This window comes from Crinia signifera, chromosome 3, assembly GCF_055691185.1.
Source record: "Crinia signifera chromosome 3, ASM5569118v1, whole genome shotgun sequence".
In the NCBI taxonomy this organism is placed as follows: domain Eukaryota; kingdom Metazoa; phylum Chordata; class Amphibia; order Anura; family Myobatrachidae; genus Crinia; species Crinia signifera.
Window position 1 is genome coordinate 121111696 of NC_139219.1, and position 16387 is coordinate 121128082.

Consider the following 16387-nt stretch of genomic DNA (forward strand, 5'->3'; position numbering starts at 1 on the left):
ATAAAGGGCTATTATTTTTTTTATCCTTAATGGTTTTAATCACTACTACTACTAATCTTCAAATGCTGCATGTTTGCAAAGGAATGACCCTTCAAAGCTGTGGTCGCACAACTGTTGCGCACTGGCTACTTGTAGCTCGCCGCAGCAATCCAGGTAGCTAGACCATTTTGCCCGCCCATCTATACCTCTCCTCAACCTGCTCCTGAAGAAGCTGGGTGTTTTGTCCCAGAGAAACGCGTTGAGATTTTCTACAAGTGGACAACTCTTTCTAACGCATCACTGCAATTCGAGCTTATCCGCACACCAAGGACATCATCCAGTGCATTTGCACCACCCCATCCGGACTCATTATCCGAGGCAGCCATTGGAATACCAATATAATCCTCCAGGTTTTACCATCCTTCCCACCAGAGAAACCTAATTCATCAACTGGACTCTGTCCTGTGACCGCAATTGGCCACCTGGTTACCTGCTATTATGGGACTACATCATACGATGTCCGTGTGGTAATATACATTTCTATGCTTGTTTTCAATTGAGATTGTGATGCTACTTGAATGTCCACGCATTTTTTTTTTTTCAATTTTAGTAGCTCTTCAGGAGGTTTATGTTGTTTCGAGTAGCGTATCCCAATTAGGGATGGAGACCACTGCTTTAAATGATAGCATTGAAAAATAATCAATGACTATATGTGTATACATTATTTGTAAATATACTTGTACACAATACTGGGAGGCGGTATAAAATGTCTGTAGCCGTTTATCAGCATAAATTAATCTGAATAAGCAAAGCAATAAACATTATGGTGCTTACGTAGAGTTATTGGTATACCTCTTTACAATGAATGTATTCCATTTTCTTGGCCTTGTGCATGCAAGGACAGGCAATTTCAATTGCATCTACCTTGAGAAATGAAGAAACATTATTAGATTGGGGAGTTTTTGGAAAAAAAACTTCAATAAAGGTAATGCAGCTTTGAGCTATGCAGATTAGGATACGAGTGAAAATGTGACTATATAAAGATGTTTTTGCACCTAGGGCCTGATTTTGGTTCACTTGCAAAAGCAAATTCTCTAAAGGACAAAATCATGTGCACTGGGGCAGATGTAACGTGCAGAAAGTTACATTTGGGTGGGGATTGTACTTCAAACGGATACCTATATTGCAGTGTAAAATTAAAGACGTCAGTATTGACTCTGCACAGAAACAAAATAACACCCAAATCTAACTCTCTCTGCACATGTTACATCAGCCTCACCTTCAGTGCACATGTTTTTGTCCATTAGAGAGAGAATTTGCTTTTGCAAGAGAACCAGAATCAGGCCTCTAGTATAAGGTCTGGTGCATGTGCGTACTCATGATGCTGATGTCGTGTAGCAAACTAAGGAGGGAATTCCCACGGTTATTCCTGTGGCTGATTGAATTCCCCCCTAGGTGTACACTAAGGGGAATATGCAGCTCATCATGTATAAAATTCTGCAAATAAGCAATTACACCCATTTTTTTTGTACCCCATTTGCTGACAGGTGTTCATTGGTCTGTATTTATACATGATAATATTGGTAGTGTTAATTGGCTACTAATGAAATTAGCCCTAATATCTTTTTATGTGGCAGCAAATTTAGACTGTTGGCTCCTTTGGGACAAGAACTGATATGCATGATTACATGTACTTTGTAAAGTGGTCAAATAAAATTGTGTGCTTGAAATGCACTATATTTCAGTATGATGTGGATTTCTGAACAATTCATACTGTGCCTTGTCCTTCAGGCTATATAATTTGCCTAGAAAGTATCCTCTACAAAACACAGTGCTACTTTCTTATTGTAACTTGTACCTAAATTGTGCTCTGTCTATTTTATGATGTAACAATGGGCAACCAACTTATTACCAATTTCTTGTGGGGGTAGGGGCGATTGTGGTCCAATAGTGCTCTAGTGCTATTTCAAAAGGGAAAATGACTGTTCTTTGAATACAGTGTTCAGTAGACTGGAATCGGTGTCCATATGAATACTAAAAGTGTAAATGGTGTCGTAAGCTTTGCTTTCCAAACACCAATGTGAAGATTGAAGTGCCAGAGAGCCCCAAAGAATAGAGAGCCAGCAATTGTTTAATATAGCCCTGTCTATTGTGCTTAAATTAATAATGGTTCTATTATGTCCAATAGGTACTATGAGACTGTATCTGATGTTCTTAGTTCTGTTAAGAAAATGGAAGAAAGTCTGAAAAGGCTTAAACAAGCACGTAAAACTACAATGTCTAGTAGTATTACAAATGGTGGCATTAGTGATGACAACAAAATCCGACTTCAGCTAGCTCTTGATATTGAACATTATACAAATCAGGTAAGTTCTGTTTTTGTTTGCAATCCTAATATGAATCAATCATTGACACAGGAGCTGACTTAACAATGGGGCAGGTGGGTTTCCAGCTCCTGACCTCACATCATATTCTGTTGTCATGGCAGCATGATGAGGACCAGCCTGAGCGGCTGGGCCTCATCATGCTGCCATGACAACAGAATATGATGTGAGGTCAGAGCTGGAAACCCACCTGCCCCATTGTTAAGTCAGGCCCTGTGTCAATGATTGATTAATATGTGCTGACCACATGTTCTTACATAAATATTAAAATTGTATGTATACATTTATGAAGGATTAGTCTTCTTCTTTTGACATTGGGGCTGGTAGGGTCTTGGTTGTTAACACCAACATGACACTGGCCCCACCTCTTCTTCTTCTCTCAATCAAACATTTTCAGCCACATTTCCATGCAGCCCTTAAAGCATCCCTGCATTCATCAATGGAAATCTGGTAAGGATTTAAGTAGATACTCTAGAGTCAAATGATTCCATACAATTACAATCTAATTTGCATTGCATAACATACACCACAGGTTCTCAAAGTCAGTCCTCAGGACCCCACACAATGCATGTTGTGCAGGTCTTCTCACAGAATCAAGTGAAATAATTAGCTCCACCTGTGGATCTTGTGGCAGTGAGTAATGAGTTCACATTTTCCAGGTCACCCTCCAGGTGCACTGTGGGGTTCTGAGGAGTTTGAGAACCATTGAATTACACAAATTGTCTATTCTCAGGCTAAAGCTGAGTATATAAAAGGATTGGAGGTGGTGCTATTTACAAAGGGAGTAATGGTGTGCACACATGCTGCTGGTCCTCAAAGGAGGGAGCCACCCTCTATGGTAAATGAAAATAGGGGAGTTAGGGGGCCTGCGCTCAAAATGTGCAATATAAAGATAAGATGGGATGGTGTAGAAGTAAATGATACCTGGAAGAAAATGCAGATGGTGTCAGAAGGAAATATTGCTGTCACAATTAGTGGTGCCTTCCAATTGCACGTTTATTGCGTATATATCCCTAAACAATGGTCACAATGCCAATTCCTGTAAAGTTCAGTATAACAAAAAGATTTGCTATGATGCAAACGGTGCAAGTGAAGGGGGCATAACTGCAATGAACTCAATAATGTGAGTGTTGCAGTGGTAGCACAGTGGGGATATTGGGGATGTGGCACAGTCCAGGATGATGAAACAGTCTGAGACAGTTCAGTCTCACAGGGTGGTGGTGCGAGGGGCTGGCGTCCCGTCCCCTCCGCAGTGCAGCTCTAACCTGTGAATGGTTGTGTGTCCTAGATCTCCTTCATGTCCCACACCGCGATCCTCTGTCCTGCCGCGGCTTTGGTTGGCGCAGCGACCGCACAATCTGTCCGGCTCCACATAGCTGGCAGTGGACGAGACTTCCAGGTAGCGGGATCCCGTTCACCAGATTCTCAGTCCCTGCTAGCCTCGTGCGCTCGACTCCTGGCCGGAGGAGACTTTGGTGGTGATGAGTAGGTACTGTTGTGGTGTCTTATTCTCCAAAGCATATCGACCCTATCTGGGTCTTCAGGGAGTTTTTTAGGTACTTGTTTCCTATCTGGGCGCCCGCTACGTTAATTGCGCACCATGCTATTCTCCGTATAAAAATCGGATCGCATCGGATACCACAAATGCACATACACGATATTGAACGATGCGATGCGATCCGATTTCGTTCCCGCTTTTATGGTTGGCCCATAGGATATATAGGAAACCCCCCCTGATGGTTTAAAATGCGCCTCCATTGGTAACGCCACCCCAGTATTGACGTCAACCCGAAGCGTGGCGAGCGGCGGCGGTACGCGTCCTCCGACTTTTTCATACCCCCACTATCCACGTCGGCGTGGAGTTGAGAATAGAATAGTGTGGCGAGCGCAGCGAGCCACCGAGCCCGAAGCGTGGCGAGCGCACGCGGATACTTCACAGGTATCCGTGTCCCCTCGCGGGCTTCACAGGTATCCGCGTCCCCTCGCGGGGCGCGCTGCGCTCGCCACGCTTCGGGCTCGGTGGCTCGCTGCGCTCGCCACACTATTCTATTCTCAACTCCACGCCGACGTGGATAGTGGGGGTATGAAAAAGTCGGAGGACGCGTACCGCCGCCCCTCGCGGGGCTCGCCACGCTTCGGGTTGACGTCAATACTGGGGTGGCGTTAACAATGGAGGCGCATTTTAAACCATCAGGGGGGGGTTTCCTATACAAATCGTGGGTTTGCGGGGTTATTACATTGAAATCAATGTAAAATCGGGTCTCAGGGACCATTTAACATTGATTCCAATGTAAAAATCGGGGTTGATCGCGTCACCGCATGCGATGCGATCCGATTTAAAATGAAATCGGATCGGATAGCATCGTGTGCCATCGTACATCATCGTGTACCGATTCCGATGCGATGCGATGCGATGCGATCCGATTTCATTACGGTGCCGTACGTTGAAAACCTGGGCGCCCAGATAGGAAACAAGTACCGTTTTTTAAACTCAATCAGCCAAACCATGATTAAAAAAACTGGACTGGATCTAATCAGTCCTGCAGCTGCTCCAAACCCTAATCCTGATGTTCCATATTCAATTCCTGTGGAATTATACAGTCCCTGCCACACTGCCCTGAAAAGGTGCATAGTGTGTGACCAATAAGAACTCTCTTCCCAACAAATACTTTAATGACTCCACTGCTCACTTAATTACCAAGCACTCCTGCTTTACAGTTAAGTATTTGCATTCTCTGGGCAGTAATTTATAGCTAAGGCAGAGGATAGGCTTCTCCTCTCCATCTACCTCTTGGGAAAGGACTGCCCTCAATCCTGTCCCAGAGGCATCCATCTGCAAAACAAAATGTTTTCAAGTCAGGATCTTGCGAGACCAGCTCTGTACACAAAGCTCTACTTAAATCCTGTAAAGCCGTTTCTACTGGCCTATTTGTACTGCTTCGACCTTACTAGTCTGAGGCGTAACATGTCCTCTGCCTACAATGGGGCAGATGTATGAACTATAATTAAGTGCATATCTGCACTTAATACTAGTTAACTTGGAGGATCACATTTTTTAAAATGTATCAACAACACCCCTAACATGCGCTAGGGACAGCCCGCTGAGTAACGCTGAGCGGCTGTCCCCTTTAATCCCCCCTGCAATTAGCGGCCAGGGCAATGTATTAACAGCCTTTGAGGCAGTGCTCGAAGTGGAAATTTTAAAGTGGGGGTATGGAAAAACAAAGGACGTAGTTATGCAAAAGGGGCGTGGTCATTTAAAAGGGGCATGGTCACACGAATGGGGATATCTAAGAGCAGTGTACCACACCACATATCCAGATTCCCAAAAATTAGGAGATCAGTCCATCATTGCAAAAAGATTTATAGTGGGAGAGGAGGAGTAATTGGGGGAGATGGTAGGGATGGGAGGAATTGGGGAGACAGGAGAGAGAGAGGCAGTGAGAGAGGAAGAAACTAGAGAAAAGGGAGAGAAGTACTAGGGGGAGATTGCCACCCCAGTATGCCACACAGGGCTACCATGTTAATATTATTTACCCATGCCCACAGTACAGCACATATTGCCACCCAGCATGTTACACAGAGCCCCCCATAATTTTGTTACAGTTCTCCCCAGTATGCTGTCACACCAGGGGTCTGAGTCGACGAGACTGAGACCTCTGGTGGGGACCTGGACCGGTACCTGAACCGGGGAGGTTGGAGAGGACCCTTACGCATAGAATGCGTGACAGTGCACCCGAAGCCAATGAACAGTCAGTAATAAAATACAACCGAGTTTTATTAGCAGATGGTTGTAAATAGACAGGCAGTAAAGTATGCAGGAGATATGATACAGTCTATGCAGATAGCGATACTTTACAGCTGGATGATGATGGTATGGTATCGATGGTGGAACATCGGATCCGGAATATCGGATATGGAGTGGAGACTGTGGGTCCGGAATGACGGACGGAAACTGGAAACAGGAGATCCGGAATATCGGACTTTACTGACGATGATGGAACATCGATGGTGAGCGATGATGGAACATCGGAAGGACCAGAGTCCCGGAGCTAGGCTTGAGTGCTGGGCTGTAGAAGCAGGATCGCAGGAGATGGAATAACCTGGAACTTCACAGGAGATGGAATGCCTGGAGTACACTGCAGCATAGAAGAGACAACACCAGCAGGAATACACTTGCACGGAGACAAGGACAGCTGAACACACACTGGAGAGAACTGAAGCACTAGCAATGGTTCTGAGAGCTCCCAGCATACTTATACCCACTGAGTGGCCAGGATTGGCCGGGCAGGTGTGACTGGGAGATCAGAACCATCAGGATTGGACAGAGCAAACATGTGACTGGGAAAAACATGGCAGCCCCCATGTCTGCTATGGCGGGAAAGTGTGTTTGTGCACGCCATGCTTGTGGCTGGGAGCAATGGCGGCGGACAGACGGATTGCCGTGCACTGGGTACTGTCACTGGGAGTCAGGATAGTGGTACGCCGCGCAGCCGCGGACTCAGCAGCGCTGAGAGGACTGGAGAATGGCAGCGGTGATGGCGCACGGCAGACAGAACGCCGGCAGGGATGACATCTGAACCGCAAGCTGAGCCTGCGGAGGCACTTAGCTGGTAAGACAGTCTGTCTGAGAGCTCGGATCGTGACAGCACCCCCCCCCCCTTTAAGGGTGGCCCCAGGAAACCTTTTAGGCTTGCAGGGAAACTTGGAGTGGAACGCCCGGATGAGTCTGGGAGCATGGACATCGATGGCGTTGGTCCATGATCGTTCTTCGGGGCCGTAGCCCTTCCAATCGATCAAATACTGCAGACGACCATATCGGATGCGAGAGTCCAAGATTTTACTGACCTCATATTCTGTTCCACGCTGGGTGCAAACCTTAGGTGCCTTGGGGAGCTTGGAATGAAAGCGATTCAGAACCAGCGGCTTGAGCAGCGAGATGTGGAATGTAGCTGGCACTTTCAAATAAGGCGGCAACTTGAGCTTGTAGGCCACAGGGTTGACGACTCGCTCAACTGGAAATGGACCAATATATCGGGGAGCGAACTTCATAGATGGCACTCTCAAATGAAGATTCTTGATTGACAACCAGACACGATCTCCTGGACGGAGGGCTGGCACAGCTCTGCGTTTCCTGTCGGCAAATTTTTTGTACCTGCTTGAAGCTTTCAGGAGTGAAGAACGAATGAGCTTCCAGGATTTGATGAATTGCCGGATGGTCGTGTCGACTGCTGGAACAGAGGACACTGGTTGCAGAGTGAAGTCAGGAACTCGAGGATGAAACCCATAGTTGGCAAGGAATGGAGTGACATTTGATGAAGAGCGATATTGGTTTTTATGGCAGAATTCTGCCCATGGAAGAAGTTGAGCCCAGTCATCTTGGGAGGAAGAGATATATGTGCGGAGAAATGCTTCAAGATCCTGATTCACCCTCTCCGTTTGGCCATTTGTTTGAGGGTGATAGGCTGTGGAGAACTTTAACTTGATTTGAAGCAGGGAGCACAGGCTTCGCCAGAATTTGGCTACGAATTGGACCCCTCTATCGGAGATGATTTCAAGAGGCAGTCCATGAAGCTTGAATATCTCTTTAATGAAGAGCTGGGACAGCTTGGAAGCTGACGAAAGACCGGTGAGGGGAACGAAGTGAGCCATCTTGGTGAACCGGTCAACAATCACCCAGATGGTAGTGAACTTGTCAGACTCTGGAAGATAAGTTACAAAGTCCATAGATATATGCGTCCAAGGACGATGTGGCACTGACAGTGGCATCAATTGCCCAGGAGGAGACTGACGACTGGTCTTGTGCTGAGCACATTTAGCACAAGAGGAGACAAAGTCCTGTACATCCTGTTTGAGGGACGGCCACCAGTAGGACCTGGTGATAAACTCGTAAGTTTTCTGAATGCCTGCATGGCCAGCAAATTTTGAAGAATGCGCCCAACAAAGCAGCTTCTTCCTTAGGGCTGGCTTTACATATCTTTTCCCTGTAGGGGGCGTGAGATTTGAAACTCCTGTTGCGGAGAAGGCCACTGGATCAATAATAAAATGTTGATGTGTGGACTTTGACTCACTATCTTGCTCCCATGAGCGGGAAAGGGCATCAGCTTTTCGATTTTGTGTCCCCGGACAGAATGACAGCTTGAAACGGAACCTGGAAAAGAAAAGTGTCCATCTGGCTTGACGGGGATTTAAACATTGAGCAGACTTGAGATACAGAAGATTTTTGTGGTCTGTGATAATTGTGATCTCATGGACAGCGCCCTCTAGAAGATATCTCCATTCTTCTAATGCCAATTTGATGACGAGGAGCTCTTGATCGCCGATGGCATAGTTACGCTCTGCAGGCAGGAACTTACGAGAGTAAAACCCACAGGGATGAAGACATCCATCGGGTGCTTTCTGCGAGAGAACTGCCCCAACACCCACGGAGGAGGCGTCGACCTCGAGAATAAAGGGCAAGGTGGTGTCAGGCTGTCTTAACACAGGAGCTGAAGTGAACCTCTGCTTCAACAGATGGAAGGCTTCGATGGCTTCTGCCGGCCACTTCGCTGGATTGGACCCTTTTTTTGTTAGGGCAGTGAATGGTGCCACAATAGAAGAGAAGTTACGGATGAATTTTCTGTAATAATTGGCAAAACCCAGGAAACGTTGAATACCTTTCAGCGAAGAGGGAATTGGCCAATCTTGGATGGCCTGCAGTTTTCCTGGGTCCATTTGTAGACCAGAACCAGAGACAATGTACCCTAGGAAGGGTATAGACTTCACCGCGAAGACACATTTCTCCAGTTTGCAGTAAAGATGATTAGCTCGCAGCCGGGACAGAACCTCTTTGACCCAATAACGATGTTCTTTGATGTTATTCGCGTAGATTAAAATGTCATCGAGATATACGACTACATGTCGATACAGAATGTCCCAAAAAATCTCATTGACATAGTGCTGGAACACGGCTGGGGCATTGCTGAGCCCGAAGGGCATGACGAGGTACTCATAGTGGCCGTCTCTGGTATTAAACGCCGTCTTCCACTCGTCGCCCTCTCGTATGCGGATGAGATTATATGCGCCCCTCAGGTCGAGTTTCGTGAAGATGGTTGCACCGCTGACACGGTCAAACAGCTCGGTGATGAGGGGCAACGGATATCTGTTCTTTACTGTGATGTCGTTGAGGCCGCGATAATCAATGCAGGGATGTAGGCCTCCATCCTTCTTCTTTACAAAGAAGAATCCTGCGCCAGCAGGAGAAGTCGAAGGACGGATGAATCCCTTTGCCAGATTTTCCTTGATGTAATCGGTCATGGCGTGAGTCTCTGGAAGAGAGAGAGGATAGGTTCTACCTCTTGGTGGTTCTTTGCCTGGGATAAGGTCGATAGGGCAATCCCACGGTCTGTGAGGAGGTAGAATATCAGTACCAGACTTGCTGAATACATCTGAGTACTCTTGGTAGGGAAGAGGCGGAAGGTCTGCTGCATTGGCTGAAGAATGACGAGCTGGGAGTACCTTTGGGAGACAGGTACCGGAGCAGGAAGGATCCCAGGAAAGGATTTCGGATGTCTTCCAATCAAGGCGAGGATTGTGAAGACGGAGCCAGGGTAAACCCAGAACCAGAGCATGAGTGGCTCGGGGTAATACCAAGAAGGACAAGAGTTCAGTGTGCAGGACTCCCACTCTCACTGTAAGTGGCAAAGTTCTGCGGGAGACTGTCGCATCAGGAATCCTACTGCCATCCACAGCAGTAAGGAAGACAGTCTTGGAAAGACTTTCAGTGGGCAACCCCCACTTGCGGACCAGTTCAGCAGTGACGAAGTTGCCAGCGGCACCGGAATCAAGAAGTGCGGAGACCGTCTTGAAATGCTGACCAACTTGTAAAGAAACTGGAAGTACACAATCAGTTGCTGATGGAGAGGACTTAATTACTCCTAGCCTACCCTCTCCTTGACGGGCTAGGAGGAGGAGTTTTCCTGACGCTTTGGGCATGCAGAAATTTGATGTGCAGGATCGGCACAATACAGACAGAGCTGTGCCAACTGACGACGTCGACGTTCTCCTGGGGACAAACGGAAGCGGTTTATCTCCATTGGTTCTCCTTTGGAATGAGCCACTGGAGCAGCAGGTAAAGAAGGCGGAGGAGTTGGCACTTTAACTGGAGCGCTCTTGTGACGTTCTACAGCCCTTTCTCGGAAGCGTAAGTCTACTTTGATGCATAATGATATAAGGTCATCTAGACCTGAGGGTAAGTCTCTGGTAGCGAGTTCATCCTTAATACGGTCGGATAGACCATGCCAGAAAGCTGCGTATAAGGCCCCATCACACCAGGAGAGTTCAGACGCCAGAATCTGGAATTGGACCAGATATTGCCCGACAGAGCGGGATCCCTGTCTGAGACGGAGGAGTTCAGTGGAGGCAGATGCTGATCGCCCAGGCTCATCAAAGATACACCGGAATGTTGACACGAAGTCCTTGTAGTTAGACAAGATGGCATCAGATTTTTCCCATAATGGGGACGCCCATTCTAATGCTGCTCCACACAGGAGGGAGATGATGTAGGCGATCTTGACCCTTTCAGTAGGGAAGTTACTGGGTTGCAGCTCAAAGTGAATCTCACACTGATTGAGAAAACCTCGGCAGGTCTTGGGGTTCCCATCATACTTAGTGGGGACAGACAGATGAAGGCGAGGTGCAGCAGCCATTACAGGAGGATGAACTGGACTTGGAAGTTCACTGACAGGCTCAGGGCCACTGAGAGTGGTCTGTAGTTTATCCAGCCGGGAAGACAGATCTTGGAGACAATGAATCACTTGGCTCTGCGCAGCCTCTTGCTGATCCAGTTGCTGTACAGGGCTGGATGGTGATGCTTGGCTTGCGGCTGGATCCATTTGGCTAGTGCTTACTGTCACACCAGGGGTCTGAGTCGACGAGACTGAGACCTCTGGTGGGGACCTGGACCGGTACCTGAACCGGGGAGGTTGGAGAGGACCCTTACGCATAGAATGCGTGACAGTGCACCCGAAGCCAATGAACAGTCAGTAATAAAATACAACCGAGTTTTATTAGCAGATGGTTGTAAATAGACAGGCAGTAAAGTATGCAGGAGATATGATACAGTCTATGCAGATAGCGATACTTTACAGCTGGATGATGATGGTATGGTATCGATGGTGGAACATCGGATCCGGAATATCGGATATGGAGTGGAGACTGTGGGTCCGGAATGACGGACGGAAACTGGAAACAGGAGATCCGGAATATCGGACTTTACTGACGATGATGGAACATCGATGGTGAGCGATGATGGAACATCGGAAGGACCAGAGTCCCGGAGCTAGGCTTGAGTGCTGGGCTGTAGAAGCAGGATCGCAGGAGATGGAATAACCTGGAACTTCACAGGAGATGGAATGCCTGGAGTACACTGCAGCATAGAAGAGACAACACCAGCAGGAATACACTTGCACGGAGACAAGGACAGCTGAACACACACTGGAGAGAACTGAAGCACTAGCAATGGTTCTGAGAGCTCCCAGCATACTTATACCCACTGAGTGGCCAGGATTGGCCGGGCAGGTGTGACTGGGAGATCAGAACCATCAGGATTGGACAGAGCAAACATGTGACTGGGAAAAACATGGCAGCCCCCATGTCTGCTATGGCGGGAAAGTGTGTTTGTGCACGCCATGCTTGTGGCTGGGAGCAATGGCGGCGGACAGACGGATTGCCGTGCACTGGGTACTGTCACTGGGAGTCAGGATAGTGGTACGCCGCGCAGCCGCGGACTCAGCAGCGCTGAGAGGACTGGAGAATGGCAGCGGTGATGGCGCACGGCAGACAGAACGCCGGCAGGGATGACATCTGAACCGCAAGCTGAGCCTGCGGAGGCACTTAGCCGGTAAGACAGTCTGTCTGAGAGCTCGGATCGTGACATATGCTATGCAAAATGGACCATATTATGTCCACGTGCACCCCAAGTATGCCACACAGAGACTCCTATATTAATATGGTCTCAGTGCCCTCCAGTATACTACATATTGTCCCTCTCCAGTATGCCACACAGATAAACCTCTAGTTGCACAGAATGTGTGCAGGGTCAGGGAACTTCTGTTATATAGCAATACAAGCAGCGGCGTAGCTTTGTTTGGGGCGCCCCCCCCCCCCGCCGCCGTTAATGGGGGGTGCCCCGCCCGTCCGGCCGGCCCCCTGTGCCCCCTCCCCCCATTGCTGCATGCTTACCTGTCCGCGCGTCCCGGCTCCCCTCCTGGCTTCAATAAATTCTATGCAGATGGACCACGATAAAATGGCCGCCCCCATACCGCAGACAGTTTCAGAGAACAGTCTGCTTTTATGGGGCGGTCATTTTATCGTGGTCCGTCTCCATAGCATTGATTGAAGCCAGCAAGGGAGCCGGGACGTGCGGACAGGTAAGCATGCGGGGGATGGGGGGCGGGGGGATTACTATAGCACTGCAGCCCCCCCCCCCCCGGCGCCCCCATATGCACAGCACCCCCAGCGCGACCGTGGGGGCTGCGGTGCTATAGTTACGCCACTGAATACAAGCAGTGGATGTTTCTAAACGATCACTGTAACTACAGTATATAAGCAGATTCACCGTGACACACACACGCTGGCACTCGCACTGACTCACACACACTGACACTCATGCACCCGCTGACACACACAATAACTCACACACGCTGACACTCATCCACCTGCTGACACACGCTGACACATGCACCTGCTGATAAACACACTAAATGACATAAACAACACACACACATATGTTGACACACACAATGACACTCGCTTACATAATAACATATACACGCTGACACTCACATTGAAGCACAGAGGTGAAAGTAAAAGCATTCTAGCGGGCCAATCCATCGCTGGCTCGCCTCCCATGTTACGCTGCTGAGTGACCCTTCACTCAGCGGCAGCGCTAGTCTTCTGCTTCAAAAAGCAAACACCAGCTCACACTCACTGGCTTTCTCCTGCCTGAGCGCGCTGTCTCAGTCAAAATATATATCAACCACCATACCAATGGCACATTTCTTAGGGTTGGCGTTAAAACTATGAAATCACAACACTGCCTCTACTTTTGGTAGGTGTGACTCCCAGTTACAGCTAAAGATGACAATGTCCTTTAAATACAGTATTACAGAGGTCCTCAACTATTTTGCTCTGGGACCCCATCAGAAAGTAAATTTAATGACAGGACCCCAGCAGATTACTGCTGAAGGTCGTCATATCACATGTGTAGTCAGCAGACAGCACATATATGGCAGCATTGTGGAGGCACAAAATGATGGGAGGAGTCTAAATAAATAAAAAAAAAACAGACAATTCAACAGATGTTTCAGACTCCTTCAATCACCGACTGAGATTAGAAAAGTCATGATGGTCAGCAACATGGAGTCGCGACCCCATGCTGAGAAGGTCGGGACCCACTTTGGGGTCAGGACCCACAGTTTGAGAACCGCAGCAGTATTAGATTCCCTGTGTGGCCACAACAGCTTATTCAAAGCTCTTTGGAAGGTTGCTGGGACACCATGTAATACTGAAATAAGCCCTCTGTGGTAGAGAAGGCTGATTTGGCTTTAGCAGTGATGAGATGGTGAAAACATTTAGCAAAGTGGCTGTATCTTTCCACTCTCTATTTAACAAAAGGGTATTGACTGAAGTTGATAACCTCTACCACCTCTGATGGGTGGCTAATACCCCTTTTACACCGCCGAAAAATCCGGGTCAGCTGCGGGTCAGACCCGGATCATCAGCGGTGTAAATGGGGTATATCCGTGTCCATTTACCGGGTCCTCTACCCAGGTACTGACCTGGGTAGAACCCGGATAGGACCCATGTAAATTTCGGTGTAAATGGTCCCGCAGCAGGTCCACAGCATGCAGCGCTGGGGAAGATGTGCCCAGCTGCTGCGGGAGGAGGGGGGTCCCTGCGGCTGCTGAGGGGAGGGGGGGTACCTGTCCTGTCAGCCTGCGGTCGGAGCTCAGCGGTCCCTGCGGCGAATGGACAGTCAGTGTCGGGGGTCCCTCCAGCGCATGGGAACTAGTACTAGTTCCCATGCGCCAGAGGGACCCCCGCCACTGACTGTACATTCGCCGCAGGAACTTCGCGGCTGCGGGGAGAGGTACAGCAGCGGCGCACATCATCCCCTCCGCTGAGCTACGGCCGCAGGCTGACAGGACAGGTACCCCCCCTCCCATCAGCAGCCGCAGGGACCCCCCCTCCTCCCAGCACCCGGGGACAGCACTTCCCATCTACCCCCTAAAAAACACTGAACCTGGGTCAGCCCTGCCTTAAATATTATATATATATTTATATATATTTATTATTTATAAATAAATATATATATTTATATAAATAGAGAAAGGTAGACGGCCTGGCACTCCCTCAGCTGGGATTCAGTACCTGGGTGCCTTCTGGAACAAACAGGTAGTCTCGTAGGAAGGAACAGACAGCGGCACTCCAAGGGTTTTCAAAAGCGTGTATTAAAGCAAACCAACGTTTCGGGGTATCATTCACCCCTTTGTCAAGGTTTAAGTGCAATAAACCTTGACAAAGGGGTGAATGATACCCCGAAACGTTGGTTTGGTTTAATACACGCTTTTGAAAACCCTTGGAGTGCCGCTGTCTGTTCCTTCCTACGAGACTATTTCTATAAATATATATATATAGTACAGGTAGAGTCCGGCACAATCCTCCAAACTAATGTAATACTTGGGTGCCTCCAAGTAGGTGTAGACAATCCAACAAAGAATGATGTGGCACTCCAAAGATTTGATGCTGATAAGAATTTAATAGCAAATAGCAACGTTTCAATGCCTACTCGGGCATTTTCTTCAAGGCTCTTGTAAGCCTTGAAGAAAATGCCAGAGTAGGCATTGAAACGTTGCTATTTGCTATTAAATTCTTATCAGCATCAAATCTTTGGAGTGCCACATCATTCTTTGTTGGATTATATATATATATATATATATATATATATATATATATATATATATCCATAGAGGGAAATGTCCACAGAGCGCACTCACCAGACTTGAAAATGTTAAAATTCCAATGCTTTAATTCATCCTTTTAAAATTTGAATCACAATGGCACACATGGGATTTCCCTAAGGGGGTTATTTTGGTTCATTCTTTCTGACAAGTTCCTTCTTAGATGGACAAAACCATGTGCACTGCAGGGGGGCAGATGTAAAATGTGCAGAGAGAATTAGATTTGGGTGGGGTTTTACTTCAAGTGAGATCTATATTGCAGTGTAAAAATAAAGCAGCCAGTATTTTCCCTGCACAGAAACAAAATAACTCACCCATATCCAATTCTCTCTGCACATTTTACATCTGCCCCCCTGCAGTGCACATGGTTTTGTCCATCTAAAAAGGAATTTGTCAGAAAGAGTGAACCAAAATAACCCCCTAAGTGAGGCCTGGGCTTACTGGCACCCCAGCTGTAGACCTTGATGAATTTTGTGAGTGCAGCTTTCTCTCGTGGATATATATATATATATATATATATATATATATATATATATATATATATATATATATTATAACTATATATATATATATTATATAACTATATACATATATATATATATATATATATATATATATATATGGGGAACAGACTCTCTTCTCGCGCCACTAATACTGGTGTAAACTTTGTTAGGGCTGCCGGACTCACACGGACCCCTGTTGGATGGGGACAAGGAGAATGTGGATAGCAGTTGTGGGTTGGCGCCCCTTTGAGTGACCTTCAATAATTAGATCTGTACAGCCTAATCTAATTATTGAAGGTCACTCAAAGGGGCGCCAACCCACAACTGCTATCCATATATATATATATATTTATATAAATATAATATATATATTATATATATAAATATAATATATATATTATATATATAAATATAATATATATATTATATATTAATTAAGGCAGGGCTGACCCAGGTTCAGTGTAAATGGTGCAGACCCAGGTCAAAGTGCTGTGTAAATGAGGTACAAAGCAGGGTCAGA

General features: G+C 47.2%; 1 protein-coding gene across 2 annotated transcripts in view; it reads left to right on the top strand.

The window, feature by feature from the left end:
* Positions 1–16387, top strand: part of COG2 (component of oligomeric golgi complex 2) — a 265347-nt gene that overhangs the window by 247894 nt on the left and 1066 nt on the right. For both annotated transcript variants that reach the window (XM_083176425.1, XM_083176427.1), the window contains one exon: positions 2168–2345. In XM_083176425.1, the coding sequence (XP_083032551.1) occupies positions 2168–2345 (178 nt within the window). The remainder of the gene's footprint in view (positions 1–2167; positions 2346–16387) is intronic.